Consider the following 26,325-nt stretch of genomic DNA (forward strand, 5'->3'; position numbering starts at 1 on the left):
AAGATACTATTAATTTGGACCAGCACATTATGGTGCATGATATGGCAAGTACAGTAGAGCTGTATTCCTTGTGCAAAGCCGTTCTTGTCTTCAAGAAAAACATTTTTTTTCTTTAGATCTTCAATCACACAGTACTTTTATGAATTTGACAGCCTGTTTTCCTAGTTCTTTGAAAAAAGAAAAACATGCCTCAAAATTTATATACTGTAAATGTCATGAACAGGCACACAGTATTATGTTTTAATGCCATGTTTTTGTTTCCCAGTTTTGAAAATATACTGTAGATAAAGTAAGTTTTTAGATAATCAATCAATGTCTCCTTTCTCCCTCCTGTCCTTCCACTCTCTTTCAACAGTCAGAACATCTGTCATCCCATGCAAAGACAAACACTCGCTCACGCTGTGAACTGAACAGCTTTGCTTTGGCCCGTAATGGAATCAATGTACTGTGAGCAATTGAGAGAGTGATGGGTTGGAGTGGGGGTGGTACAGAGTGGGGGGGGGGGGGCACCGTAATGGTGGAATTTCTCAAATATAGACTTAGTTCTACAGTATACACAATACGGTATGTCTGTAATATAGCCTTATTTGATTGGACATATCTACAAGCTGACAACACGATGCATACTGAGACGTCATGAGCAAAAATAAAGCAAATTATCGAAGAATACACGCTTTTCGATTATTTGATTAATCAAAAAATGTATCGATAGAATAATCGCTAAGAAAATAATGGATACTGTAGCTGCAGCCCTATTTTGGATCAAACCTCTTAGAAGCAATGCTTACCTGAGGTAACGATTCTTTCCCATTGAATAGAGATAGTGTCAGTTAAATGTGATTAAGATACTCTGCCTCTTCCACAGATGCTCTGCCATTTGGCTCCCACTGTTCATTTGAAGGGGATGCATGTGGCTGGTCTGTGGCCCATCAGCACTCACCCTGGAGGAGGGTCACGGGAGATGAGCTGATGGAGAGACAAGCAACGCAAGGCATCACACTGCAGAATACACCGGGTATGGTGTGTGTGTGTGTGTGTGTGTGTGTGTGTGTGTGTGTGTGCGTGTGCGTGTGCGCGTGGGCAATTCTTAAGGCACAGCTGTACTCATAGCAAAAATAGCAGGTCTGATGTGTGTTACAGTGATACTCAGATCCTTTACTACTGCACTTATTTTCAGATTTGGGGGAACTCCATTCAATGTCCCATTGTAATCTGCTAATGGGGTGTGGAGAGATGCATGTATGCACTAACAAAAATGATCCCCAAAGTTTCCTTTTCCACGTTTCTCGTATTACAAAATGTCAAAAGTCATTATTTTCTTTTATGGCTCGAACAGGCTGTTATTTTTGGTTTTCTAAACATTAAGGATAGCCTAAGGGCTTGAGTGCAAGAATGCTTTGTGAGATTAGTGCCGTAGGAAATTACATAACGGACGTGAGCACGCACAGAATAGGCAGTTTAAATCTAGAACTGTAGTGCAATGGAGCCCCGGCTCAAAATGCCTTTATTTTAAACCCACTTTCCCCCTAAGCTGACTTCCCCGTACATGGACATCATTTAAGAGTTTCATTTTATGGCTTGTTGGTTCTGGTCCAGCTTAATTCAGGCGTCAAGCCGAGACACTTCAGTATTTATTGTTTCAGTGATGGGGACTGAAAAGCTCAACAGCCTCCCCCCTGTACAATATCTGAGCTTGTCAACAGCAATCTATAACAACTCGATGTCTCCGTCAGCTTTCCACTGTGTTACATTTCTTTCACTCCCCCAGGGCATTTCCTGTTTCTGCCAGTACGGCCGAGTGATCCCCATCAGGAGGCGTCGGTTCAAAGCACTTCCTTCCCCTCACCAGTGTCTACCAATGCCTGCCAGGTCAGTCAGTGATCCTACTTCATGGCTAGTTATTATTTAATGGAGTTCCTATTCATTTTGTGTTATATGGTAAAGCAGCGCTTTGGCTTGAATTTGCATGGATGAATCAATCAATCAATCAATCAATCAATCAATCAATCAATCAATCAATCAATCAAAGACTTAATCATCACACAAAAAATATTATTCAATGTATTGCATTTAATTTCTTTTCACAGCTACGCTTTTCCATCTATGTATTTGGAGAGTACAATGGTACCGTGGTGGTGGCTGTCAAAGAGAATGGTACGGCCACCTCACCTCTGGTCTGGGAGAGAAACGGCCAGTGGACAGACGACTGGCAAGACATCACTCTTCAGCTGACTGGCCTTCATCATGGGTAAGAGAAGGGGGGGGGGGGGTAGAAAAGAGGATGGAGGAGAGTTAGAGTCACTCACTGGTGATCATGTTGATGGTATGGAAGAGGCTGTGGTGGGAAGTAACTAAATACATTAAGGTGTGTTTCCAGCTGCCAGCGTCTGTCTGCCATGCATTTCTATGGTAAAGACACGCTGAATCGCTCCTCTCCCCAGCACCGGAGCATCGCGCTTCAGCGCTCTTGGTGTCTGCCAAGAGCCAAGTAAGTCCATGTTTACCGTTTAAGCTAAGCTATTTGTGCTAATAACGCAGATGACAGGACAGATCTACAAGCTCAAAATGTATCGCGTCACGTCTGCTACTTTTGATGCTTTTGTGTGACGCTGTAGTATGAGCAAGTGGGGCGTTAATTTACGAAAAAACACAAAACGTTAAAATATGGAGATAAGCGGTTTCTGCCCGACAGCAACGATAAGCGCTTCTCCGCTTATAAGACTTTCTGTGGACGGGGTAATTTCTCCATTCCGACATCTCGCTACTCCGACTAGTGGCTTCCGCGTGCGGTTAGGGTTAGGGTTAGGGTTAGGTATAGGGTTCGTTAACGTCGGAAAGGCGACATGCACCCTCTGTGGACACAGCTCCTTACTCAAGTACTGTACTTAAGTGTCATTTTTATGTACTTTTACTTTACTTGAGTATTCCAGCTTTTCGATACTTCGATCTTTTCGATACACTACATCTCAGAAGTAAATTTGTATTTTTTTGTCCTTTACAATTATTTAAAACATTTAGTTACAAGTTACTTTGTAGATTTAGATTATTATTATATTTTTTAATAAACCAATAAAGCCATATTTTATACTTCGGCTATTTGAAATTAGTCGTGTGAGCTTGTAGATCTGCTATTTTTTACTTTCATACTGTAATTCTGATGCCAATACTTTTGCACTTAACTGCTCAAGTAAAATTTGGAATACAGGCCTTTTACTTGTAACGGAGTATTTTTATATTGTGGTGTTGCTACTTTTATCGTCAGTAAAACATCTTATTGCTTCTATTGTACCACTATTGGGAAGAGGGGGTGATGATGATGAACAACAGGAAGGAGTTACTTGCAGTCTTGGAACTTGCTAATAGTTCAGGCTGGTCACTCAATGCTGGTTTATGGTATCATGTTCTTAATATCTGTATATCTTTAGGTTCTGCCATATGAGGGGGTTAATATTACGTCTATTATCATGTCCACGTTGTAACTGTGTATCTTTATGCGCTGCTTTGGGGGTTGGTTGTGATCTCATAGTCTGGGTGATGCTTGCGCAGATTGTTCTCACAGGAGCAGAGCCACACCGCTGAATACAATACAATATCATTGCAAATTATCTTCATCTTGACAAGTGTCTGACTGAAAAGTTTATGCCTGTGTGGTTTATTCTGTCCCACTGACAATCTTTGTATCCTAACCCTGTCCAGCTCATTCTCACTCCCAAGACGGCAAACGGGTGACCAACAGCCCCTGTCACATCAGACAATTGCCTTGGTACACATACACTACTGTAGCAGTGAAAACATATATAATATCTAATGTGAATCTAATGTGTTTTTCTCCAGGTTCCATGTGAAGGTCACAGCTCTGTGGGATCATGGCTCCAATGCTGACATTGCACTCGATGACATCGCCATCGGAGCAGCATGCTTCGAAACAGGTAGCCATCACAAAATGACATAGACTCCACCGTGTAATGGGTTGAACTCATAGGTTGAACCCAGGATAAGTTCATGCTGTGGGTTAATTCTGTGAAATCATGTTACAAGCTCACAACTGAGAGTGTGTAGGTCCTCATTGGGTTTGGAGGAACCATTTATATACTGTCATCCATGGTTTTCACATGTCACAGTTGAGGCGCTAAATCGAGCTGTCCTCGAAGCATCATGGAATGATCAACTCCCTTACTGGGTGTAATGGAAATAGAGGCTTCAACCAATTATGCTGGCTGGTGATGACTAACCGCTAACCGCTGTTTTTCACTAAGGTCTGGAGGCGTCTCCTATAGCTCCATGATATAGCCTCTCTATGATTGTTTCTGAATGGAGGACAATCCACCCAGAATCCCTCACTGTGGGAGGCGGCTCCGCAATCCCACCATAAAACAGCATGCCATCATACCAGTGCCAGTATCATTTATTATAGTGCTAGTTTGTACGTCTCTGTTCCGCACCAGTGCCACTCTCCGTGATGAAGTTTGTCGGTGACATTTCCTTTGTTTGATTGGGTGTCATAATGTTCTACCCAGATGTGCTCTCAGTGTAAAACGGCCAGGAGACATTGCCTTGGTGTTTTTGTTCGTGCGGTTAATCAGGGACGACTTTAGGAGGAGGTGGTTACACTGAGCACTGATGGCGGTCTGCGGAGATTCCGCCGACGCACAGGCGCCTGTTCGGTGCGATTGGAACGTGAATTCCTAGGCGATATCAGGGTCTATTCCAGAATCCTGTTTTGATTGTGAGCTTAAACTTGCTAACATCTTCATGATGTCCTTTCTACTCACATGCAAACGACTCACTTATCTCATCCGCCCCTCTTTTTTTTTACTCTTTTCATGTGTCCTTTTATCTGCCCTATCTCCATCTGAATTCAGCTCATGTATACCAGTTTCTTTCATACCGTACCTCATCATTCACAAGCGCAGAGCGAGGGCTCTTCCAGAGCGTTAGAGAGAACTCACTAACGCTCTGAACCAGGGCTAAACGTCGGGTCTGTGTGATCAATGCACAACAACAACTCCTCCACGCCGCTTGCTCTCGGTCCCAGCATATCCACGGACTTATTATTGTAATAGGCTACATATTTTATTTCATGGCCTTGGAAATGGAATTGTATACTTTAGCTCTCATAACAATATCTACTGACAAACACACTGACACGCAAATATTGATTGATTAATGTACTGTATTAAATAAGACAAAAAAACAGAAAAACAGTACATGGAAGTAAAAATGAGATCCCCACATACACAAATCACAAATCATGATGACATATAGGAGACAGACAGAAATACACACTAGCCTACTGCTTCATGTCTCACTGTTTTCTCAGGGCAAAACGCACGCAGTAACATTTTCATAGACCTGCCTGCTTATTTCTCTCTCAAGATTTGGCAACCCATTTCAACTTTCACAGTGGCTTCAGCGTGCATATAGGCTCCATGTTTCCCTCAAGAGTTTAATGTGACGCTACAGATTGCACTGTTTTATACGCTTTTTTATAAACATTTTACAGAATCTGCAGTTACCATGACTACTAAATTATTATTTTATAATGTTTCTGCCTGCAACAACATGTGAGTGAGTGAGCTAACTGACTGAGCAGAGTGGAGTTGAATGGCTATTTAAAAGACAATGGGGGCCCCCACTGGGTGGGTGAGAAGGTGTCAGTCAGTCTGGTGCAAAGAGGTGAGACAGTAACCAATCGTAGAGCTTGATTTCTAGATCAAATTGATCGTTTAGCAGGCTGTGTGTAGGATAATGAAACCCCAGTCATGCCAGTGTTAAAGAAACCATAAGAGTCTCTCTGTCCTGCAGATGGATGCAAATTAGACATTTTTAAGACTTGTGTTCTGCAGATGGATGTGTCTTCCTGTGTAATACTTTTCTTTCCTAAATCTGCCACTCCCACTCTTGTATTTTCTCTCTCCCTCTCTCATGTTCTCTGTCTCTCTGCCCCCCCCCCCCTCTCTCTCTCAGATCTGAACTCCCTGCTGCTCAGTCACAGATTCTTCCATGACATGGACTCAATGGGGGACTTAGAGGATTTCTTAAGTCCTCTTCCTGAGCCATCTGCCTCAGGTATGGATGCTATGCTGTTGAATACCACGAGAGATTTCCCCAGAAGGTGTCCACTATATCCTGTGGGCACCTTGAAAAGTATACTATATTAGTTCCATTGGTCCAAGCTGGAACAAAATCAATTGATTCACCATGACATGCTCTGAAAATGCATGCGGCCCACCCATCTGACCACTTAACACGCTAAGTGGTCAGATGGTTGGGCCACGAACGCTTTTGAGATTTTCAAATAGGCCCTGATCCAGAAAAGGTTGAGAACCTCTGGACTATATGGCTTGAACACAGGGCTTTTTGTGTGTCCGTTATTGGCTCTGATTTTCATGCACCTGGTGGTGTGCTGTGTATTAACCGTTTAAACCCTATACACTTCGTTATACATCAAATTGCAAAAAAAGGCAGACCTTTGAGCTTGTAGATCAGCTATTTCCGCCCAATGTTTGCCTATTTTTGCTGAATGTTTACCTATTACGTGCCCAGAATAGGGACGCCAGGGCTCATGTGCTTAATGTGATTTTGCCGAGCAGATGTTAGTTGCAGCGCTGTAATGTGCAACATCGGGTGTTAATTTGTTGTGTGTGTGTGTGTGTGTGTGTGGGGGGGGGGGATGCTGTCACAGGCCTCTCCCTTCAGACACCTGGGACTTTTATTGATTTTTTTATGTCCTTTCTTTCATTCAGTTCTGCCTTTTGATTCTGCCCTGTCTTCAATCATTCCTCCATTATCCATTCTTACCTCCCGTCGTTCGTTCGTTAGTTCCTTAGTTCCTTCCTTCCTCATTCATCCACATGAACGATTCTGGACTGTATCTGACTGTTTCTCAACGTTGGGTCTGGGGACCACTACACTAGGGGTCCAAAATGGACCCTTAGAGGTCTTAACTCTGAGAGTTACAGACCTGAGAGACCGACGTTGAGAAACCGTGTAGTGTATGTGACCTTCCTCCTGGGTCTCTCTGCAGAGGATTCGTTGATGGAGTGGTGGTTCACCTCCTGTGGTGCCAGCGGGCCTCAGGGTCCCACCCAGGCCCAGTGTGACAGCGCCTACCGAAACACCAATGTCAGCGTCACCGTGGGGAAAGACCCACCCTTTAAAGGAGTCCAAATATGGAGGGTACCTGCCTCCAACAGATACACGTAAGTGAGGGTAGTTGTGATACTACAGTTCATCACTTGGTTCTCAACGTGGCATCCGGGGGCCCACAGAGGCCTCTACTTGAGGGGATTAAGCACTTAAACCCAGGTCCCTCAGGGCTCTATACTAGCGTCTGTTCCGTTTTCTGTTATTGTGGGGAAAGCTTTCTCTTAAAATAGCCGATCAACAAGCCCAGCATGTCGATCGTCTATTTTCAGTGAAAGCTTTCACCACAATACGGATGCTGGGGTTTAAGTGGTTAAAGTGCGTCCCTAGCTAAATTATCAAATCAAATCAAACTTTATTTATAGAGCACATTTAAAACAACCGAGATTGACCAAAGTGCTGAACAGGGCAAGAACAAAATAAGAAGAAAACTATCAGAGCATATACGTGTACACAAATGACCACAAAAAGAAACACACATACTGTATGCCCAAAATAAAGCAAACATTGGATGAGCTCAGATAAGACTAAAAGCCAGAGAAAAAAAGTAAGTCTTGAGCAGAGACAAATTCTTAATAATTAGGAACCAATTGGACCCTTACGGGTCTGTAACTCAGAGATTGCCATTAACACTAGATTGGGGTCCCAGAGATAAAATCAAATGGGGGGTCTGTGGCCTAATGCATACCAAACTGGGGGTCCTTTTTTTATATAAAGTTTATATATATAAATTATATTTAATATTGGGTTTTATCCTAATCCCAGCAAGTCCATTTGCAAAGTGATGCTGCCTGAACAGATGGCAGAAGTAGATTCTGCTTCTTTCTTTTTTTTTTTACATTCTACCCATTATCTTTTTTTTTTTCTACCAATGACATATCTCGTTCTCATGTCCGAGGCACTTTGGTCATTGAAGGACATTTGGACATTGGCATTATGTGTGCTGCATGACTGAGAGGTGTGACTGAGTGCTTGGGGACTAAATTCTGCCAAATAAGATCAAGGCTTTGAATTATTGTATTGTGTTTGCCAAGCCAGTCATGGGACCTCATTATCAGACCTGTTACAGTACAGTATTTGTGCTGGGATAGAGAAACTAGAAGAAGAGGAGAAAGGAGTCTGTAAAATAGACCTTTAGAATTGTTTACGGCCGATTCGTACTTCGTCGCGTGTCGGTGTCACGTGTCGGAAATGGCCGGCCGCGACACGCTGTGAGCTTGTAGGTCTGCTATTTTCGGTGTGTGGCGCCGTCGTGCAATGGTGCATAAATTAGGCTTCATGCTTTGTTAACCCATTAAGACCTGAGGCAGATTCTACGAATGTCTTCTAAATCCTGATAGTTTTCTGAAAAACCTATGTTGCTATATCCGTGGTGCTCAAACTTTTTAATGTCAAGGACCACCCAGAATGATATGTATTTGGCCGCGGACCTCCATCTCAAAATATTTTGTTCCAGGGACCCCCAGAAGCAATGTAGGATTTTACAGTGCAGAATCGGGTCCCATAGAATAGATACAACAAAAAAGGTACCAAAAGGGGGTCCATGGCCTAATGCAAAAAGCAGTGGTTCCCAAACTTTTTAGCGCAAGACCCAAAAGGGAAATTTGATGTCTCCCGGGTCACCCAAATTAGTGAAAATAGCAGATCTACAAGCTCACAATGCGTCGCGATGCAACCAGCATCTGCTTCACTACTTCTTAAAAGTTATTTCTTCAAAAAAATAAATATCTATGAAGTTATTTAGAAAAAATGTTTGATGTGAAACATTTCGATTTTTTCGGGGAGGAGGGATTTTTTTTAATCTTTTGAAATATGGGTCCCAACCCACCGTTTGGGAAACAATGGCCTAATGGGGGCCCTTGAAATTAACCACTTAAACCCTCTATTCTTAGTAAAACGGACCCGAGTTGCAACTGTACATGGACCACTTCGCCGCAACGTGGCGCGTTATGAGCTTGCAGATCAACAATTTTTGGCTAATGTTCGCCCTAGAATATGGATTCTGGGGTTCAAGTTGTTAAAAAGGTTGAGAACTGTTCTATATCACATTGCACTCTTTCCAGTGTGGTATAGGCAGGCCGAGGGCAGAAAAACAACATTCCTGTAATGCTTTGCTCCCCATGTGTTGCTGATACTCGTAGCTCAGCTGGTCCACGCTGACAGAGGCTGATCTGTGTGTTGCCCTCAGGATCTCTGCCTATGGCGCCGCGGGAGGGAAAGGAGCTAAAAACCACAACAAACGCTCCCACGGTGTCATCATATCTGTCATCTTCCCTCTGGAGAAAGGAGACCTGCTCTATATCCTTGTGGGCCATCAGGGAGAGGATGCCTGCCCTGGGGTGAGGAAGGGGGTGATTGGATGGGAGGGGGGGGGGGGGTGGGAGGGGGGGGGGGGGGGGGGGGCACCTAGTCTGAATAAGAGGGCTTGGAGAGGTGATGGAGAACACTTACAGTAGTGGTTAAGTGTTAAAGACTGTGTTTCTGCTTAGTGTTGTAGAATCTACAACAATAAGCAGAAACATGACAATGTAGATCATGTGTTTTGTGTAAATGTCTTTTGTATACCATGGATGGATGTTGTAGTACATTGTCAAAGCGTGATAATTGGTTGCCCCTCCTTAGTTAGTTAAGGTACCCTGATTTGAGGACACACCTCTCAAAAGAGAACACACCTGTGTCCTTCCCTATTTGAGGTTAGCTCCTGCTGTTTCCATTCCCCAAAGAAGACCTTTTGTCAGGTTGAAACGTTGGTTTCCTAATAATTTAATCAAATTCATCTGCATCGTGGCTACGAGCAGTGCTACCCCTTTTTCCATTTTTATTCTTATGCACGTGGTCAGCACCTCTACACTATTGGTGTGCGCCCTTGCAGCTTGTTTGTTTGTTTGTTAACAAACGTACCCAAGGATTTACCTCTCTCTCTCTCTCTCTCTCTCTCTCTCTCTCTCTCTCTCTCTCTCTCTCTCTGTCTCTCTGTCTCTCTGTCTCTGTCTCTGTGTGTGTGTCTCTCTCTCTCTCTGTATGGGGCGTAGAGGAACCCTCTCACCCAGAAGATCTGCTTGGGAGAGTCATCAGTGATTGAAGACCACCACCGAGGGGAGGGCCCCGCCGTGTGGGCCGGCGGTGGAGGCGGCGGAGGCGGGGCCACCTACATTTACAAGGTGACAAAGAAAACAAATACACAATAAATAAACAAATAAATGAACTCAAATATGCAAAAATAAATGGGTGGGTAGATAGATAGATCTCCTCGCCAAAATTAGCTAATTCATTTAGACACTTCAGCTCAGGATTGACCATTTATTAACCATTTACCATTTATTGCAATGATATTGCATTCAGTTTGGCGGTGTGACTTTGTGTGATATTACAGATTACTTGACACAGATCTGAAATCACAAACCCCCAGGAGCAGAGCACAAGATACAGTTATTACATAAACATAACCGGGGTCCGGGGAGTGAGCTATGTAAACTACTTTTACTAGTAAACTAGTAAAAGTATCAATTCTGCAATGTAGAAATACTCTGTTACAAGTAAAACTTGAGTAAATGTACTTAGTTACTTTAAAGTACACCACTGCAGACGAGCAGCGTCGCGTGCGTTCTGCTCTGTGTTGCAGACAGATGGAGAACATTTTTGCTGGACTTTATACCGCCTGTCCCCGCAGATTATGTCCATAAACATGCTCCACACAGATGATGTTCCAACTTGCATCTTTCCGGTGGCTTTTGTTTGCATTTCACCTGCTTAAAAACCTCCATGGTGTTCAACTTCAGCTGCAGTGCAGCGCTTGAGATTGGCTGCGTTTCAATCGGCTGTTTAAATGGGGCTCATTCAATATGCGAGAACAGACAGATATGGATTTAGGAACGTAATTACAATGCATATGTCTCATTTTAAAACCGAAGGTTAAAGAGATTAATATAATAATAATTTTAAAAAGCTGGTCGTCGGGTCCTCACGGTTCCATACGGGTCTATCCATTTCAAATGGATCCGACCGAGACCCGTGGCAATCGGAACTGATCCTACCCGTGCCCGAGGGACAAGTCAATATTTTGGCCCCGAACCGGCTCCGTTCTCTGTTCGGGACTCGGGTCGTCGGTTTCGGGCGGACCCGTGCTACCCTCTAATGTAAACCTCCTGCCTTCCGTGCCTACATGAACTATCGCTTCGCTGAATTTTACAAGTTCAAAACACGTCTCGTATTGAGCTCGTAGATCTGCAATTCATGGCGAGAGTTCGCCCTTGGCATGCTGGGGTTCAAGTGCTCAAGCATTTTTAAATGCAAGCAGTGGTGTAAAGAAACTAAGTACATTTACTCAAGTACTGTACTTAAGTACACTTTGTAGTTACTAGTCATGTTTTTTCGATTACTTTTTTCATTTATTTTATTTAATAATTTAATTTAGTATTTTTTTTCATTTTCCAAAAGAAATATTAAAAATAAATGAAAAAAGTTATCGAAAAAACACGGCCTCCTCGCGTATTAGGAGGGCAGGGTGAGTCACCAGAACCAAGGACGGGTGTTTTTGATGAATCTAACATGTTAAAAATGGAGTTTGAAGTTATAATGGGTTTGTATAGGAAGGGGGCGTGTCTGATAAAATGACAACAAATATCTAAATACTGAATCAAGCAACTTAAAAACGGTCTGGGGGGCTCACAAAAGCCTGAGTAGACGATAAAATGACCAAACGTTTTTTTGAAAGTGAAATATCCCTTTAAGTAAAAAAATGTGAGTACTTTTTCCACCACTGAGTTTGTACTCCAGTATACTTTTAACTCAAATATGAAAGAGCAACACTCACTTGAGTAATATTTGACCAGCAAACTGGGGTTGAGTACTTTGTCCACTGCTGCACTGTTTCTACATGCTGATAAGCATGCAGGAATGTCTACATGCATTCTGTAAATGATTCATCGCAGTCTCTGAATCTAAGTCACGGGTGTAAATATAACCAGAATACACACGAGAGGTCAGCAGTGTTGCCAAGTCTGCTTATTATAAACGACTTTGGGCTTGTTTTCCTGTAAAGACTGTAGTAAATATTGGTAGTTGCGGGTTGTGTTTTTTTGGGCTTGTTTTGGGCTTGTTTCTAAAGTGTAGTTGCTTATTTGGGCTTGCTTCAGTTTAACCTCTTTAACCCTTTAATCTTCAAGCTCACAACACGCCACGATGTGACCCGTTGACGTTGTGACCCGTTGTGAGTTTGTAGATCTGCTATTTTCACTAATCTTATCTTATATGGGGGTCTCTGGCACTAAATATTTTCAGATGGGGGTCCGCGTAAAAATACATATTAATTTGGGGGTCCTTGACATGAAAATGTTTCAGAACCACAGTGACCGTCTTAAAACAACATTAAACAGTAAAGTTTGACTGACCTGCCCTAGTGGCTTATTTTCATAGACCTGGTTGCTTGTTTCTCTCTCAAAATCTGGCAACAATGGAGGTCAGATATAAATCATATGACATAATGCGTGTGACAAGAACGTTCCAGAGAAATAGAATCAGAACGGATTCTCCCTTAACTTTAACTTTATTGTTAAAGTGACATGGTTAGAAATGAAGTGAAAATAGAAAAAGTGCTCCTCAGGTAGTCAGGTAGGTTATTGTGGGCCAGCAATGTTCGGAATTCGCCAATCAGGTTGAAATATAAAAAATCAGGCGGATCCGTCTTGATCACTTGACTATAGAGATAATGTGTACTGATTTACATGATGTTTGGACAAAAGTTCTAGTAGTAATATAACAACATTTTTTTGCAAAAAAATGCCTCCTGGTGGCACTATAATAGGAACACGTTTTTCCAACCAGTTCCTTTCCCCTCCATCAGGCGCCCCGGCTGACCAGGGGGAGGCAGTATAGAGACCAGGATTTCTGCATGTTTTTGTGAGGGTACCTACCCTAGGAGAACATGCAAACTCCACACAGAGACTGCAAAATTTCACGGAAATCGCACGTTGTGTTCATGATTTGAGGCATTTTGTTCAAAACGGAGCACTCCTGCAAACTTTGGAAGCCAATCTTAGCCAATCAGGATGGAATATGAAAAATCGGAATGACCATTTTCGTTTAATGACTATAGAGATACTGTGTACCGATTTGCGTGATGTTTGGACAGAATCTGTAGGAGTACTGTAAAAAAATGTGCTTTGCAATAATTGTCCTGCTGGTGGCGCTATAACAGGCACATGTGAACATTTTGGGGCAGAGGTTCAGCTCTCGCATCCAGGGAGTGTGTGTGCACAGTTTCGCTGCGATCAAGGCAACGGTGCCGTAGATTAGCTGTTCACGGACGGACGGACACACGCACGCACGCACAGACGGACAGACGGTCAGGGTGCAAATCATAGTCTCGACCATGCCTTTTGGCCTGGCAGAGACGATGAAAAACAGAGCATCAAGTGTAAAATCCCATCAAAAGCAACAATAGTTGCCCTAGTTTAGATGATTAATTAAAGTGATTAATTTAGGTTAACCCATGTGGAAATGTAATAAAGTAGAAACAGTGTTGGAAAGTACATCTACGGTACTGAAGTACTGAACTTAAGTAACATTTTTAGGTATTTTACTTTACTTGAGTATACTCCACTACATATATCAGAGACAAATATTGTACTTTTTACTCCACGACTATTATTTGACAGCTTTAATTACTAATTACTTGCAGATTAATACTCTCTCTAGGTCGCCCTCAGACAAGCCCTCTATCGTTGCCTACAAATACAAATACAAAACATACATTAACCACTTAAGCCCTATTTTACACTACAAGCTACTGTACAAGCTCACAACGCGTTGTGTTGTGAGCTTGTAGATCTGCTATTTTAAAATTTTAATTTTCGAATACAAGCCCTTTACTTGTAACAGGAGCATTCCTATAGAGGCTATCGTGGTAATGCTACTTTTACTCAAGTAAAATATCTGAGTCTTCGACCACTGTATTGATAGATCGAAGGAGGCGAGCTGGTTCCTCTGTTGATCGCGGCTGGTGGAGGAGGAAATGCCTACCTGGAGGACCCAGAGTCCAGTATGGATCAGACTCCCCTGGAACAGTATGAGAACGACACTATAGCAGCCAGCAGCAACGGACTGACCGGCGCCGCAGGTAACTGTGTTTCTCTTTAACCCATTAAGACCAGGAACGCATCTGTGTCATTTTAAGATTTCTTTGGCTATTCAAAAATAGCAGATATACAAGCTCATAGCGCGGCACTCTGTGCCGCGCTATGAGCTTGTCGATCTGGCAAAAAAAATGAAATCATGAACATTTGTGCAAATCTTTGAATATATATTTTTGGAAGCGAATATTTGTAAAATATATTGTTCCAGGGACCTCCAATTGAGTTGAAAATGCTGTTTAAAAAAATGTATTCAAAGATTGGAATCAGATTTGGAAAGCTCTCCTGTAAAATTCTGAAAATGTCACTCGTGCCCTTTGTGCTCCAAGCCCTCGAATTACAGGGTGCTTCAGTGAGCACGCTGCTGCTTTTCATCCAGAGACAAAAAAGACATAAGCCTCTGTTGACGGTTCGAGTACATGTCATATAAAAACCTTTTACAGATAATGAAGGTCTGGAACTGCTTTCTCTGTGATACATATGTATACACACAGCTTTCATTTCTCCAAGAGGCAGTCATTTCAGTCTACTCACAGGGAATGTCAGATGAAGGCCAGGAGTGGATTAGTTTGTCCTGAATACACACCGCCATACACACACATTCTCTCTCTCTCTCTCTCTCTCTCTCTCTCTCTCTCTCTCTCTCTCTCTCTCTCTCTCTCTCTCTCTCTCTCTCTCTCTCTCTCTCTCTCTCTCTCTCTCTCTCTCTCTCTCTCTCTCTCTCTCTCTCTCTCTCTCTCTTTCTCTCTTTCTCTCTTACTCTCTCTCTCTGTCTCTGTGTCTCTCTCTCTCTCTCTCTCTCTCTCTCTAGTAAAGGCCTTGTATTCAAAATTATATTTTTTATTTTCGATTGGCCCAATTAGTGGTAAGTAAATCAAAACCTTCCACCACTGCAACACACACACACACACACACACACACACACACACACACACACACACACACACACACACACACACACACACACACACACACACACACACACACACACACACACACACACACACACACACACACACACACACACTCAGTAGGATATGTTTGGCCTGTGGCTGGAAGGGCTCAGTCTAGAAGGCAGCTTTAACTTCTTGACATGGCATGACCTCTGAGAGGAGTACATATATGGCAGCGGAGGCCTGTCTCTCCTCTTGGAAAATACGTCATCTGGAAAATTCTCTGCAAATCCTCCTTGACCAGCAGACTCCCAGCACAGAACATCTCTCAGCTCATCTTATTGAAACCATGGTGGGATCATTTAGATACAGATCTGTGTGTCTGTGTGGGAAACCTGGGAATCGATCAAATCAATGCACACAGGATAACTCCAGCCACCACCCTGTGTGTGTGTGTGTGTGTGTGTGTGTGTGTGTGTGTGTGTGTGTGTGTGTGTGTGTGTGTGTGTGTGTGTGTGTGTGTGTGTGTGTGTGTGTGTGTGTGTGTGTGTGTGTGTGTGTGTGTGTGTGTGTGTGTGTGTGTGTGTGTGTGTGTGTGTGTGTGTGTGTTTTTAATCTCTCTGGCAGGTGGAGGTGGGGGGTGGAAGGACAGCGCTGTTATCTACCCGAGGGCTGGCAAGTCTCTGGTTGAGGGGGCAGAGGGTGGACACTCGTGCCCGCTGGCACTGTCCAAGCTCAGCTGGCCCACCTATGGAGGCTTTGGGGCGGAGGGGGTGCCTGCACCGCGGGAGGAGGCGGAGGAGGGTACAGAGGTAATGGAAATGGATAGATGGAACTTAATTGATCCCTGCGGGGAAATTCAGGTGTCCTAGCAGCACCGGATAAATACAAGTAAGAGTGGAGAGATACAACATTCAAAATAAGAATAAGAGTACAAATTTAATAAAGATTAGAATACGAATAAGTAGACCTAATGTCTGACCTAGCCATCTGCACTTGGACTGACTGGGTTAGCATAATGTATAAACTGTTAATAAATATATAAATATAGCCATATGCACAATCTATCACCAATAATATTAACATACATACTGAATGGATTTACAGTACATGTACTGACTATTGACAGTGGATATGAGACTAATAACATTATTATATTAGGTATTGTGTACAGACTCCGGCAGCCTACAATTTAAAGTAGTTATATAGCTGATATATGTACAGTCATTTAACAGCGAATATCATAGAAATTGAAATGGCATTCTTGATGTAATGTATATTTCTTCATATGAAGACTTTGTCTATTATACAGTACAACGTTTCACCGCCGATCACTGTATTTGTCCTGTTTGACTGTCCATCTCTCTGACATTTTCTTATGGGATTCACTGTTTCTTGAGCCTCCGGCTTATTTGTTCTTCTATATGAGAAACCAGAAAAAGAGAGTGTCTACCATCACTCACCACCATGGGGATTCTCACAGGGGGATTCAGAGCAAACCAGAGAATCTACATGATCCCCTCGGAGAAGAGGGCCACGTTGTTCACATTCATGGCTGTCTTCTCATTGCCTGTGACTTGTAAAGTGACAGTAATTGTAGATCAAGCATGCTGTTTCACTCTAATCACTATGCTAGCGGGTGGTACTTCCGTACACAGTAAAATCCTCAGTGTTATAAGCAATAAGCCCCAAGGGCTTAAAACTCTGGCGCACTATGACATGGCAGACAAAACTCTGTTTACCTTGTCCACATGGCAACGCAGAAACAGTGTTTTATAAACAATTTTCACTGTGGCCTGAATTTTCCAAAAAGTCTGTTTTCAAGGGCCTAAAACATGTGGACAGGGCCTCTGCAAACTCGTCGCACTGTGACACATCTGCTATTTAGTTTAATTTGGTGATAACATTTCTCATAATGTCTCATTACACTGTCCCACTACAATGTGAAGCAAGCAATGCAGTTATATGCAGTTATATCCTGAATGATTGTGACAGTGTCTATAAAATCCACATTATTTTGATGTGTTTCCAAATTAAAACACTCTAGAGGTTCGGCCTATAGTGGTATGCGCCTGGACCGCTAGGCCAACGGGCACCCAAGTCCTTGTCTCTTTTATGCCCATATATGGAGATCTCTGTATCTGTCAATCCTTGTCCCTTTTAATCCCATATATGGAGAGTCTCTTATGCCCATATATGGAGATCCCTGATGTCATCAGTATATGCCCATATGGAGCTGATTGATTTGTTTGCTGATGCCATTACGACACATTGAGGTTAGGCAACATACTCCATAGTTGGGCGTAGCTGCATTGGGAACTCCTTATATGGTTATGGCTGAGTCATGGTGACATGAGCGTGACGTCAGAGGCTCGTCCACCTCCCTTAAGCCAATTTTAATATAGGATACACCTATTTACTTAAAGGTAGGGTAAGTGATTTTCTTTGGTTAAAATAAGTGTTAAATAGCTCTACATTCTGATAGTACTCATTGCTAGAGTGTTTGTTCAGTAGTCTCGCGTAGCCAGACAACGATTCCTCAATCTCCGAATGCTACAGTCAGGGCCGCATTAACCGTGGAACTTAGTGGAACTTGTGTTCCACGGCCCGCAGCCTGCAGGGCCCTGTGAGAATTGTGTATTTAATTTTTGTGTATTTAAAGACAAAATGTTGATTTATATTGGTCAAATAGGACCGAATTAGAGCCGAATTAGACCCGAAAAATGTTGCACGCGTGCGCTTTTGATTTTGTGGTGTTCCACGCCCTGAGGGGTCTTAATGCGGCCCTGGCTACAGTATATAGAGTCTGAAACTACACCTCCCGAAATCCGAGGCAGGAAGCTGTCATTTCCATTCACGAGAATATGTTTTAAAATATCTTTAGATTTTATTTTTTAATTTACATTTCTGCTAAGCAGCAAGTTATATATGCTCTGATAATTTAGATTTATATTAGGATACATTTGCGCGACTGTAAAGACGAAACGGAAGTGGGGAGGAGGCTTCACATCCGTTTTTTCGCTTGATCATCAAAGGAGCTTCCGTGCTCAAGACTATGACCGGAAGCATTTGAAAATTGTGGGAGGCAACAGTCTGGCCACGCGAGACTATTTTGTTCAGTAATAGGGGTCTCCATGTCTCTCCAACAAAACGTTTTGTTTTAACCAAAAAATATATGTATATCTTGTATTAATTTGGAAAATTAAAATAATGTGGATTTTATCAGCTACTATAGAAGATTTTACTGAACGCTGATTTAAAGCGGTGACAAGAATGTTGCTTTCACCTCAATCCCAGGGGGTGATGCGGCGCTGACTGATGACATCACAGCAGATGGCCAGATGGGTATCTCATTCATCCACCCGATGGGTGAGATCTTCCTGCAGCCTCTTGCAGGTGAGGCCGGAACCACAGAAGTGAAGTAATGGGTCTTAAGGCTTTGTTGCAACACATAATACCTCTGATAATTATGATCAAACACCATCTGGTCTGGTGCATGTGCAAACCACATTCTCATCCTTTCAGTCTTTTCTGCCACAGTACAAACAACCATCATGAACAGTTGGTAGACTTCTTCAAGTGGGTGGGTGCTTGCTAACCTCTTTCAACCTGGTGTCCTTACTTTGGGCATGTACATAGATGAAAATGTAAACAGTTTTCTGAAAAACGTATGTTGCTATATCAGTAGTGCTCAAACTTTTTCATATCAAGGACCCCCAAAATTATATGTATTTGGCCGCAGACCCCCATCTCGAAATATTTTGTTCCAGGGACCCCCAGAAGCAAAGATTTGAGTTAAAAATGTTGTTTTATGGGGGCACGGTGGCGCAGTCGGTAGCGCTGTCGCCTCACAGCTAGAAGGTCCTGGGTTCGATTCCCGCCAGGGACGCTGTGGGCGCTGGGGGCGTGTTCTCTCCTCCACGTCATCGGCGCCCATACCCTAGGTGGGGTTGGCGAAAGGGCCTACTCTGTGTGGAGTTTGCATGTTCTCCCCGTGTCTCCTAGGGTAGTTAATACCCTCACAAAAACATGTAGTAATCCTGGTCACTATACAGCCTCCCCCTGGTCAGCCGGGGCGCCTGGTGGAGGAGAAGGGAACTGGTTGGAATAACGTGTTCCTTCCACGCGCTATGTCCAACCAGGGAAACTCCCCCCTGTCGGGTGATAAGAAGCGGCCTGCTTGCTCCTCATGCATTGAAGGAGGCATGAGCTTCAGCTTGGGCTCTCCCTAGGCTGGCAGAGGGTAGGTAGTGCCCAGGATTACATAGGCAATTGGCACTGGGTGAAAAAATGTGGGTTACAAAATCGTGGGATAAAAATTATAAAAAATAATAAAAAAAAAATGTTGTTTATAACAATATGTATTCAAAGATTTGCACAAATGTTTTTTCAAAAATAGTAGATCTACAATGAGCTTGTATATCTGCTATTTTTGAATAGCCAAAGTATAAAATAATGGTTATAGCTAAAATCTTTTGCAAACATCTTCAGAAAAAGCAAAAATAGCAAATTGGTGCGACCACGTTTCGAGCTTTTTTTCGGCTATTTTCATGCAAAGAGCTTAAGAGGTTAAAAGCACCGTCAGGACACATTGGTCAAACAACCTGCTTTGATGTCCCTGACCTCGTTCCCAGGCTTAAAGACGACACATACTATTTCACCAGTGTTGTTCGTAGCCTGAGCACTTTTAGAGGAATCATGTGGTGTGCTGCCCAACGCTGACTGAATTATCTGAAATAGCCGTCCTTTACACCATTGTAAACATCTCCTATTATTTCCAAAGCAAAGAGACATTGCCTGTGTGAACATTAAGCTCTTGGAGGGCACATTTCTCTCTTAACTTGTGTGTGTGTGTGTGTGTGTGTGTGTGTGTGTGTGTGTGTGTGTGTGTGTGTGTGTGTGTGTGTGTGTGTGTGTGTGTGTGTGTGTGTGTGTGTGTGTGTGTGTGTGTGTGTGTGTGTCTCTCTCTCTCTTTCTCTTAACTGTCTCTCTCTCTCTCTCTCTAACTGTGTATGTGTTTACCTGTTTGTGTCCATCTGTCTCTGTGAAAGTACGCACATAATGTTTAGAACAAGCACACACTCCCTCCCCACATACATTTTCACCTTTCCTGGGGAGTGCAAACAACTGTGATTTATATATATCCATACATAAAAGTCCATGTGTTTGTTTGCGCAAGTCCCTACTCCCTGCCATCTGATTCTCATTATTCAGACAGAGGAGGGGATCGAAATGGCTGCGGCCAGTAGTTAACTAATTCACAGCCTCACGGAACCTGTTGCCCGGGGCGCCGCAGTGTCTCTGCGTCCGCTGCAGCAGGAGGACAGGAGGACAGGCGTCCATTGTCACCCCGTCTGTCATTTGTGGTTGTAGCATGAGTTGCCGCTGGCCCCGTTCACACAGACATAGACACAATAGCTGCCTCTGTCGTGAAATGGACATGAGATGAACGCAAGATTTTGTCACTGTCGGGGCCGGAAACCTCATGTGTCCAAAACCGTTTATTTTTCAGGAACTGGAAAAAAATTAAATAACCTGTGTAGTTCTTGTTTAGTCACAACAAACTCTTATTAATACTTTTCATTGAACAGACTTAACCACTTTCACTTTCACTTAAAAAAGAAATAGCGAAAATAGCCAATCTACATGGCTATTTTCACCACTTCACTACGCGGTTGTACGACAAAGTAGAGCATTAATGTACAGGGAAGAAAACTAAAACATAAAATATGGAGATACAAGGTTTCTGCCCGACAACAATTTCATATGGCATGAGAGAGGGAGAGTGAGAGAGAGCGAGAGAGAAGTCACTACAAAGTACTACCAATCAATAACATTATTGCTGGCATCCCTGTTTTGGGCAGATTTTCAATAATTTTTCAAAAATGTTAGAAAATATCAGATCTAAAAGCTCACTGGATGTCACGATGCAACATGTTGCGAGCTATTTTCACTATTTGTCATACAACAAAGTATATACTGTATACTTTACCAACACATTATAGGTTAAGTGGATGTTTTGTGGTTATCATGTAATCTTTTACTGAAATAAGACCCTTCTGTACAGATGTCAAGGCATAAATTATCAATGTTTCAGTAAAAGCATGACCTCATACAGTATGTTAACATGGCATTTTAATAATGTGCTTGAACAGGGCGGTATCTGAGGTGCATATTTTGAAAACACTGGCAGTGATTGATCAGCAAATTAAAGGTTAATGCAACAATGACGTCAATCAGAGTTATTAGTCATCTGAGCCATCCTTGCAAAAATAACACGCTACAATGCTAGTGTCTGTAGAACTACTGATAATCCCAGCAGCGTGTGTGTGTGTGTGTGTGTGTGTGTGTGTGTGTGTGTGTGTGTGTGTGTGTGTGTGTGTGTGTGTGTGTGTGTGTGTGTGTGTGTGTGTGTGTGTGTGTGTGTGTGTGTGTGTGTGTGTGTGTGTGTGTGTGTGTGTGTGTGTGTGTGTGTGTGTGTGTTTTTGACCGTGCATTTGACCGTGCATTTATGCATGTATCCCTTGTCTCCCACAGCCATGGAAAGCCACGGTGAGTGTTTGATCGCCATGAAGCCATGCAGCCACTGTCAATCCCAGAGGTGTACACGAGATGAAGAAACCCATGGCATCCTCTGCCTCTGTCACAATGATGAAGTGCTGGCCAGCGACAATGTCACATGCACAGGTAGCTGTGGAAATACCTTATACATTTTAACGACCCCTAGGTTGATATGCATATTGGGCCACGGACCCCCATTTCTTATTTATTTATTAATATTTTTGAAGCTTTTCTGCCTTTAATGATTTGAATTTGCTGTCTCTGGGATCCCAATCTACACTGTAAAATCCTCTCTTGAGTTACAGACCCGTAAAGGTCCTTTTGAACATGCTGAGTTCCTCGTGCATTGAGGTAGCTCACAGTGACAGTGCATTGGTCCTTTTGTCACTCCCCTTACCCAGGGCAAACAAAGGCTTATATATCATATACAAATGCTTGGGTGGGAGGGTTAATTGTTTTTTATAACTTTATAAAAGATATGTCCTTAAATGTGCTTACATTATAATGTTATAAATAATGTATTAAAGCTGCACTGCCCTATAAAGCCAAAGTGCAGTAACTGCGTTTTTGGGCACACCAACTTATTTGTGTATCCCATGGGTCAAATTAGCCTTTGAGGGATAAACATTTTGGGGGATAAACAATTACCTCAAGAACAGATATACTATATAATATCACTTATATACCGATATCTCATTTGGCTGACCAGTTGAAACATTTTTAAACCTGTTTATCAGTTCATTTATTGTTCTCTTAGTTACTGGACTGTGGCTTTGTCTGCCAAGTATCATTGCATTTGCAATGATACTTGAACTGCAAAAAAGACGGCGATCCATCTAGTGTACAGTCCAGTTCGACGTTTGCTTCAAATACCTTTATTTAAATTGTCAACAAGTCAGTGTCCCACCCGACTTTAGCTTTAACTGTTTAAAAATCACATACTGTATGAAGGCTTTATGAGGGGGTTAAAATGCTACCAACATTTCTCTTTCAAAGGTCTCACAAAGGAAATCACAAATATTGCATGCATGCAAACATAAAAGCAAAGTTACTCTGTGAGTCTTTATTTTTGATAAGGCAATACAATCCAAAACAACTGTCCTAATTCCGGCATTAAGTGAAACAGATACAGTCTTGCAAGTACACACTGCCCTTTCCCCCTATAGTTTATTTACACTGTAGCCCACCATCAACTCTCTCTCTCCAGCAGGAGTTCCTCAGGGCCCGGCTCCGGAGGGCCAGCTGTCTCTGTCGTTGATCCTGGCTGTGGTGGCATCCACCATCGTGACGGGCGTCGTCCTGACGTGCGCCAGCCTCACCCTCAGTAAGAGACTCTTCCAGTTCTGTGTCCAGTCCGTGCCTTCCACCTTCCACCGGCTGTGACCTCAGCCACACACATGTAGACAAGACAGCACTAGATGATACTGACAGAGTAACGATGAGCCACGCTCGACGAGTGTCGGTGTTCAAGTGCCCTGCTCAGACTGTGAACTATGAGAACTGTGTGGGACACACATGTCGAGTATTACTCTGATGTGAAAAATGCAGTCGATTCAAATTTAGTGACAACAATATACGCAATTTTACTTTTTTCGGGCAACGTTCTACTTCCACTGGCTGTATTTTAATTAGGTGTGTTTGTGGATTTTAATTGTCACTGCAGATCAAAAGAATGCTAAATGTGATGGTGGTTGCAGTTTGCTCTACCACATTATGTTTTAGTCCCCTTATGTGCAAAAGGATGCACTTGCTGTTAATGGCCAGTTTGGGCTTAATGTACAGTATGAACTGAATGTACAGCATACAACACTCCTTTTCATATTCTGTTACTCTAAAAGTGGACAGGTAGACAGGTTTGACATTTAGCTAGTATGTTTTGAAGCACGGTTGCTGACTAGGTAATGGCCACCCTGATTCAGATTAGATGGTAGTGAATAGAATCATTTATGATTCACCTGCTCTGTGCTGTCAGAAAAGATTGAAAGGTTCATGATTATAGGCATATAGAGATATGCTGATTATAAAGACAGGAGACATAATATGTTTTTCTTTGAGAATGAACAAAAGCATATTGTCAGCCCTCAGCTGAAAGCCTGAGGAGATAGCATAGACTTTGATACATGACAGGGTTTCAAGGGGGGGGGACATTTCTCGTCTCCTATACTAAAAAAAACTTTGAGATATTTTGTGACGTTGGGGAACTGTCATAGTATCTTTATTTTAACACTTAGCTCAAAGTGGAGTTGAACCTCAAATACTTTTTGGACGGTGTATAACGGAAATTAAATGGTTGATATACAAGGTAGGCAACGTTCAGGATAAGGAGTGACAAATTGAGCAAGTTACATACGATTTGGCATTTTGCAAAGCTATCTCTGTATTGTATGCAGAGAGTTCACCAACACTTCATTTCGTTTGTGAACACCTCCCCTCATCAGCTCTTTTATTAGGTGAGATATTGTTGTAACTCGCAACAAAACAAGCTATACAAATGCTTTAATGCAGACCATAGTAGATAGATACTGTAGATAGATAGACATTTATTAATCACATGGGGGAAATTCAGGTGTCACACAAATAAAAGCTAAAAAAAGGAATCATTAGGGAATCGACTATTAACCAATTTTGATATATTACATTTTACTTACTACTTTACATGAATGGTGATTTAGGAAAGGAAGATGTTTGAAGGATGAGAGAATGACAAAATCTAATTTATAATAATAACCTTATGATAGATAATGGCTCTAATGTCATTAGTATTTAACTTTGTTTTGAAAAGTTTAAATCAGTTTCACATTAAAGCTGCTATGTAATATACTGTACTTAATGTGGAATTAAGCGTAGTTTTGCTCTGTCACTCGGTGCTGTCGCGTGCCTAAAATAACAGACCTGCAATCTCACAACACGTTGCAGATGCGACGCGTTGTGAGCTTGTAGGTTGGCTGTTTTCAGCACACCACACTGTCGTGCGACGAAGAATGAATTGGGCTTAATAGATAAACATATCTGCACCATTTGACTTATTAACCAGACACTTTATAAAGTATACATGTGGCATTAATATCTACATACGCTTTTGCTGCAATAATAGGACAGTGAGGGATTATCTTCCTAATATTTCTTTCTTTTGCACCATTGTCACTTTTATTGACGGTCATCCACTGCAGAGAAAGGAGACAGGAACCCTGAAGCCTCATTTATACCCGTTACGGAAATAACAGAATTTCAAGCTATTATGCGTGACACCATTGTGCAACAGAGTATTAATTAGGTTTTAAGAGATAGTTAATGCTCTAATCATCCATCCAGTGCAGATTAGAGAATTTAAGCATGGCAGATTATTTTTCTTTCTTTCTTTCTTTCTTTCTTTCTTTCTTTCTTTCTTTCTTTCTTTCTTTCTTTCTTTCACTGAATCTTTAGTTTATTGTTTCGTCCTCTATTGTTTTACTCTCTATATTCTTTCTCTCTGCCCACTTCTATCTTTCACTTCCCATCAGCCTCTTCTTCTCTTACAACTCAATGAATATTGAGCGGAGTTTTAACCAATATGGCCTCTCTTTCACAGAATGAGGTAAAACTGAGCGACAGTGCCTTACATTTTATTATGAAACTCATATACTGCCAGGAATTGGTGTGACAAAATCAGTTTTAGGGCACTTTTATTGAACTAATATAGCACATTTAACTTATAAAATACAGATGATACACAAGGATCCAATGCTTTCTGTCAATCATTCATGATGGAGATTTTAGTTTTGATAGCACCTACCACACTCGATACAGTATCAACTAACATTCATATGTGTTGGTTATTGTTAGTAGTGGGCATCATACAGTATGAATACTATTGATATCAGCTGTGTTTGCTAGTATGATATTGTTATAATTTAGCTCTTAACTGGAGCGACTTGGAATAAACACCATGAACCTAATGCTTGAATTATATGATGCAAAGTCAACCAACAATGGGACAAGTGGTTGAGGAATTAGTGTTAGGAAACAAGTACAACTCCGTGTGTACATTCTCAGACTGAATGCCTTTGCAGACAGGGTGCGATTTTTGTATTAGCCAGGGATACAAAAACTCATTACACTGATAGAGCTAGCCATAAGCAAATACAGTAATAACATGAAATGATTAACTGATATTATTATATTCTTATATTCCCTATAAAACTCATGGCCATACAAATGTGTTGCCACAAAGAGTTTGTAAGTACTTATCTATGGGAAAGTATAACTGAACTGATATTGATAAAGAATGTCGGTGCCCACCTCTAGGTTATGGTCAGTTAGGTCACTGAAATCTATCTATTTAGTTTGACTTGTGCACTAACTGTGTGAAACTGTGTTCAATGAATGAAGTGTAACTTTCTTTATGTTGTCAGTGGTGAATAAATCAGTTGTGACACAACGACTAATTGCTGAATACGATAAGAGTTCACTTTTGTATTATACTGGGTGTATTGTGCTCATCTACAGTGAGCTTCTGGAGATAACAGTGAAAAGTACACACACACACACACACACACACACACACACACACACACACACACACACACACACACACACACACACACACACACACACAC

At 42.1% G+C, this 26,325-nt stretch overlaps 1 protein-coding gene across 1 annotated transcript in view; it reads left to right on the plus strand.

Moving 5' to 3' along the window:
• The window catches only part of ltk (leukocyte receptor tyrosine kinase), an 87,750-nt gene that overhangs the window by 45,072 nt on the left and 16,353 nt on the right, over positions 1-26,325 (plus strand). Inside the window, 14 exon segments of the mRNA XM_084045745.1 lie at positions 866-1,015; positions 1,769-1,869; positions 2,088-2,248; positions 3,835-3,929; positions 5,968-6,069; positions 7,028-7,202; positions 9,335-9,485; positions 10,179-10,307; positions 14,107-14,263; positions 15,797-15,928; positions 15,931-15,981; positions 18,467-18,565; positions 21,707-21,856; positions 22,941-23,054. Coding sequence (XP_083901871.1) covers positions 866-1,015; positions 1,769-1,869; positions 2,088-2,248; positions 3,835-3,929; positions 5,968-6,069; positions 7,028-7,202; positions 9,335-9,485; positions 10,179-10,307; positions 14,107-14,263; positions 15,797-15,928; positions 15,931-15,981; positions 18,467-18,565; positions 21,707-21,856; positions 22,941-23,054 — 1,767 coding nt within the window.

This window comes from Gymnoscopelus microlampas, assembly GCF_963454915.1.
Source record: "Gymnoscopelus microlampas genome assembly, chromosome: 20".
Lineage (NCBI taxonomy): Eukaryota > Metazoa > Chordata > Actinopteri > Myctophiformes > Myctophidae > Gymnoscopelus > Gymnoscopelus microlampas.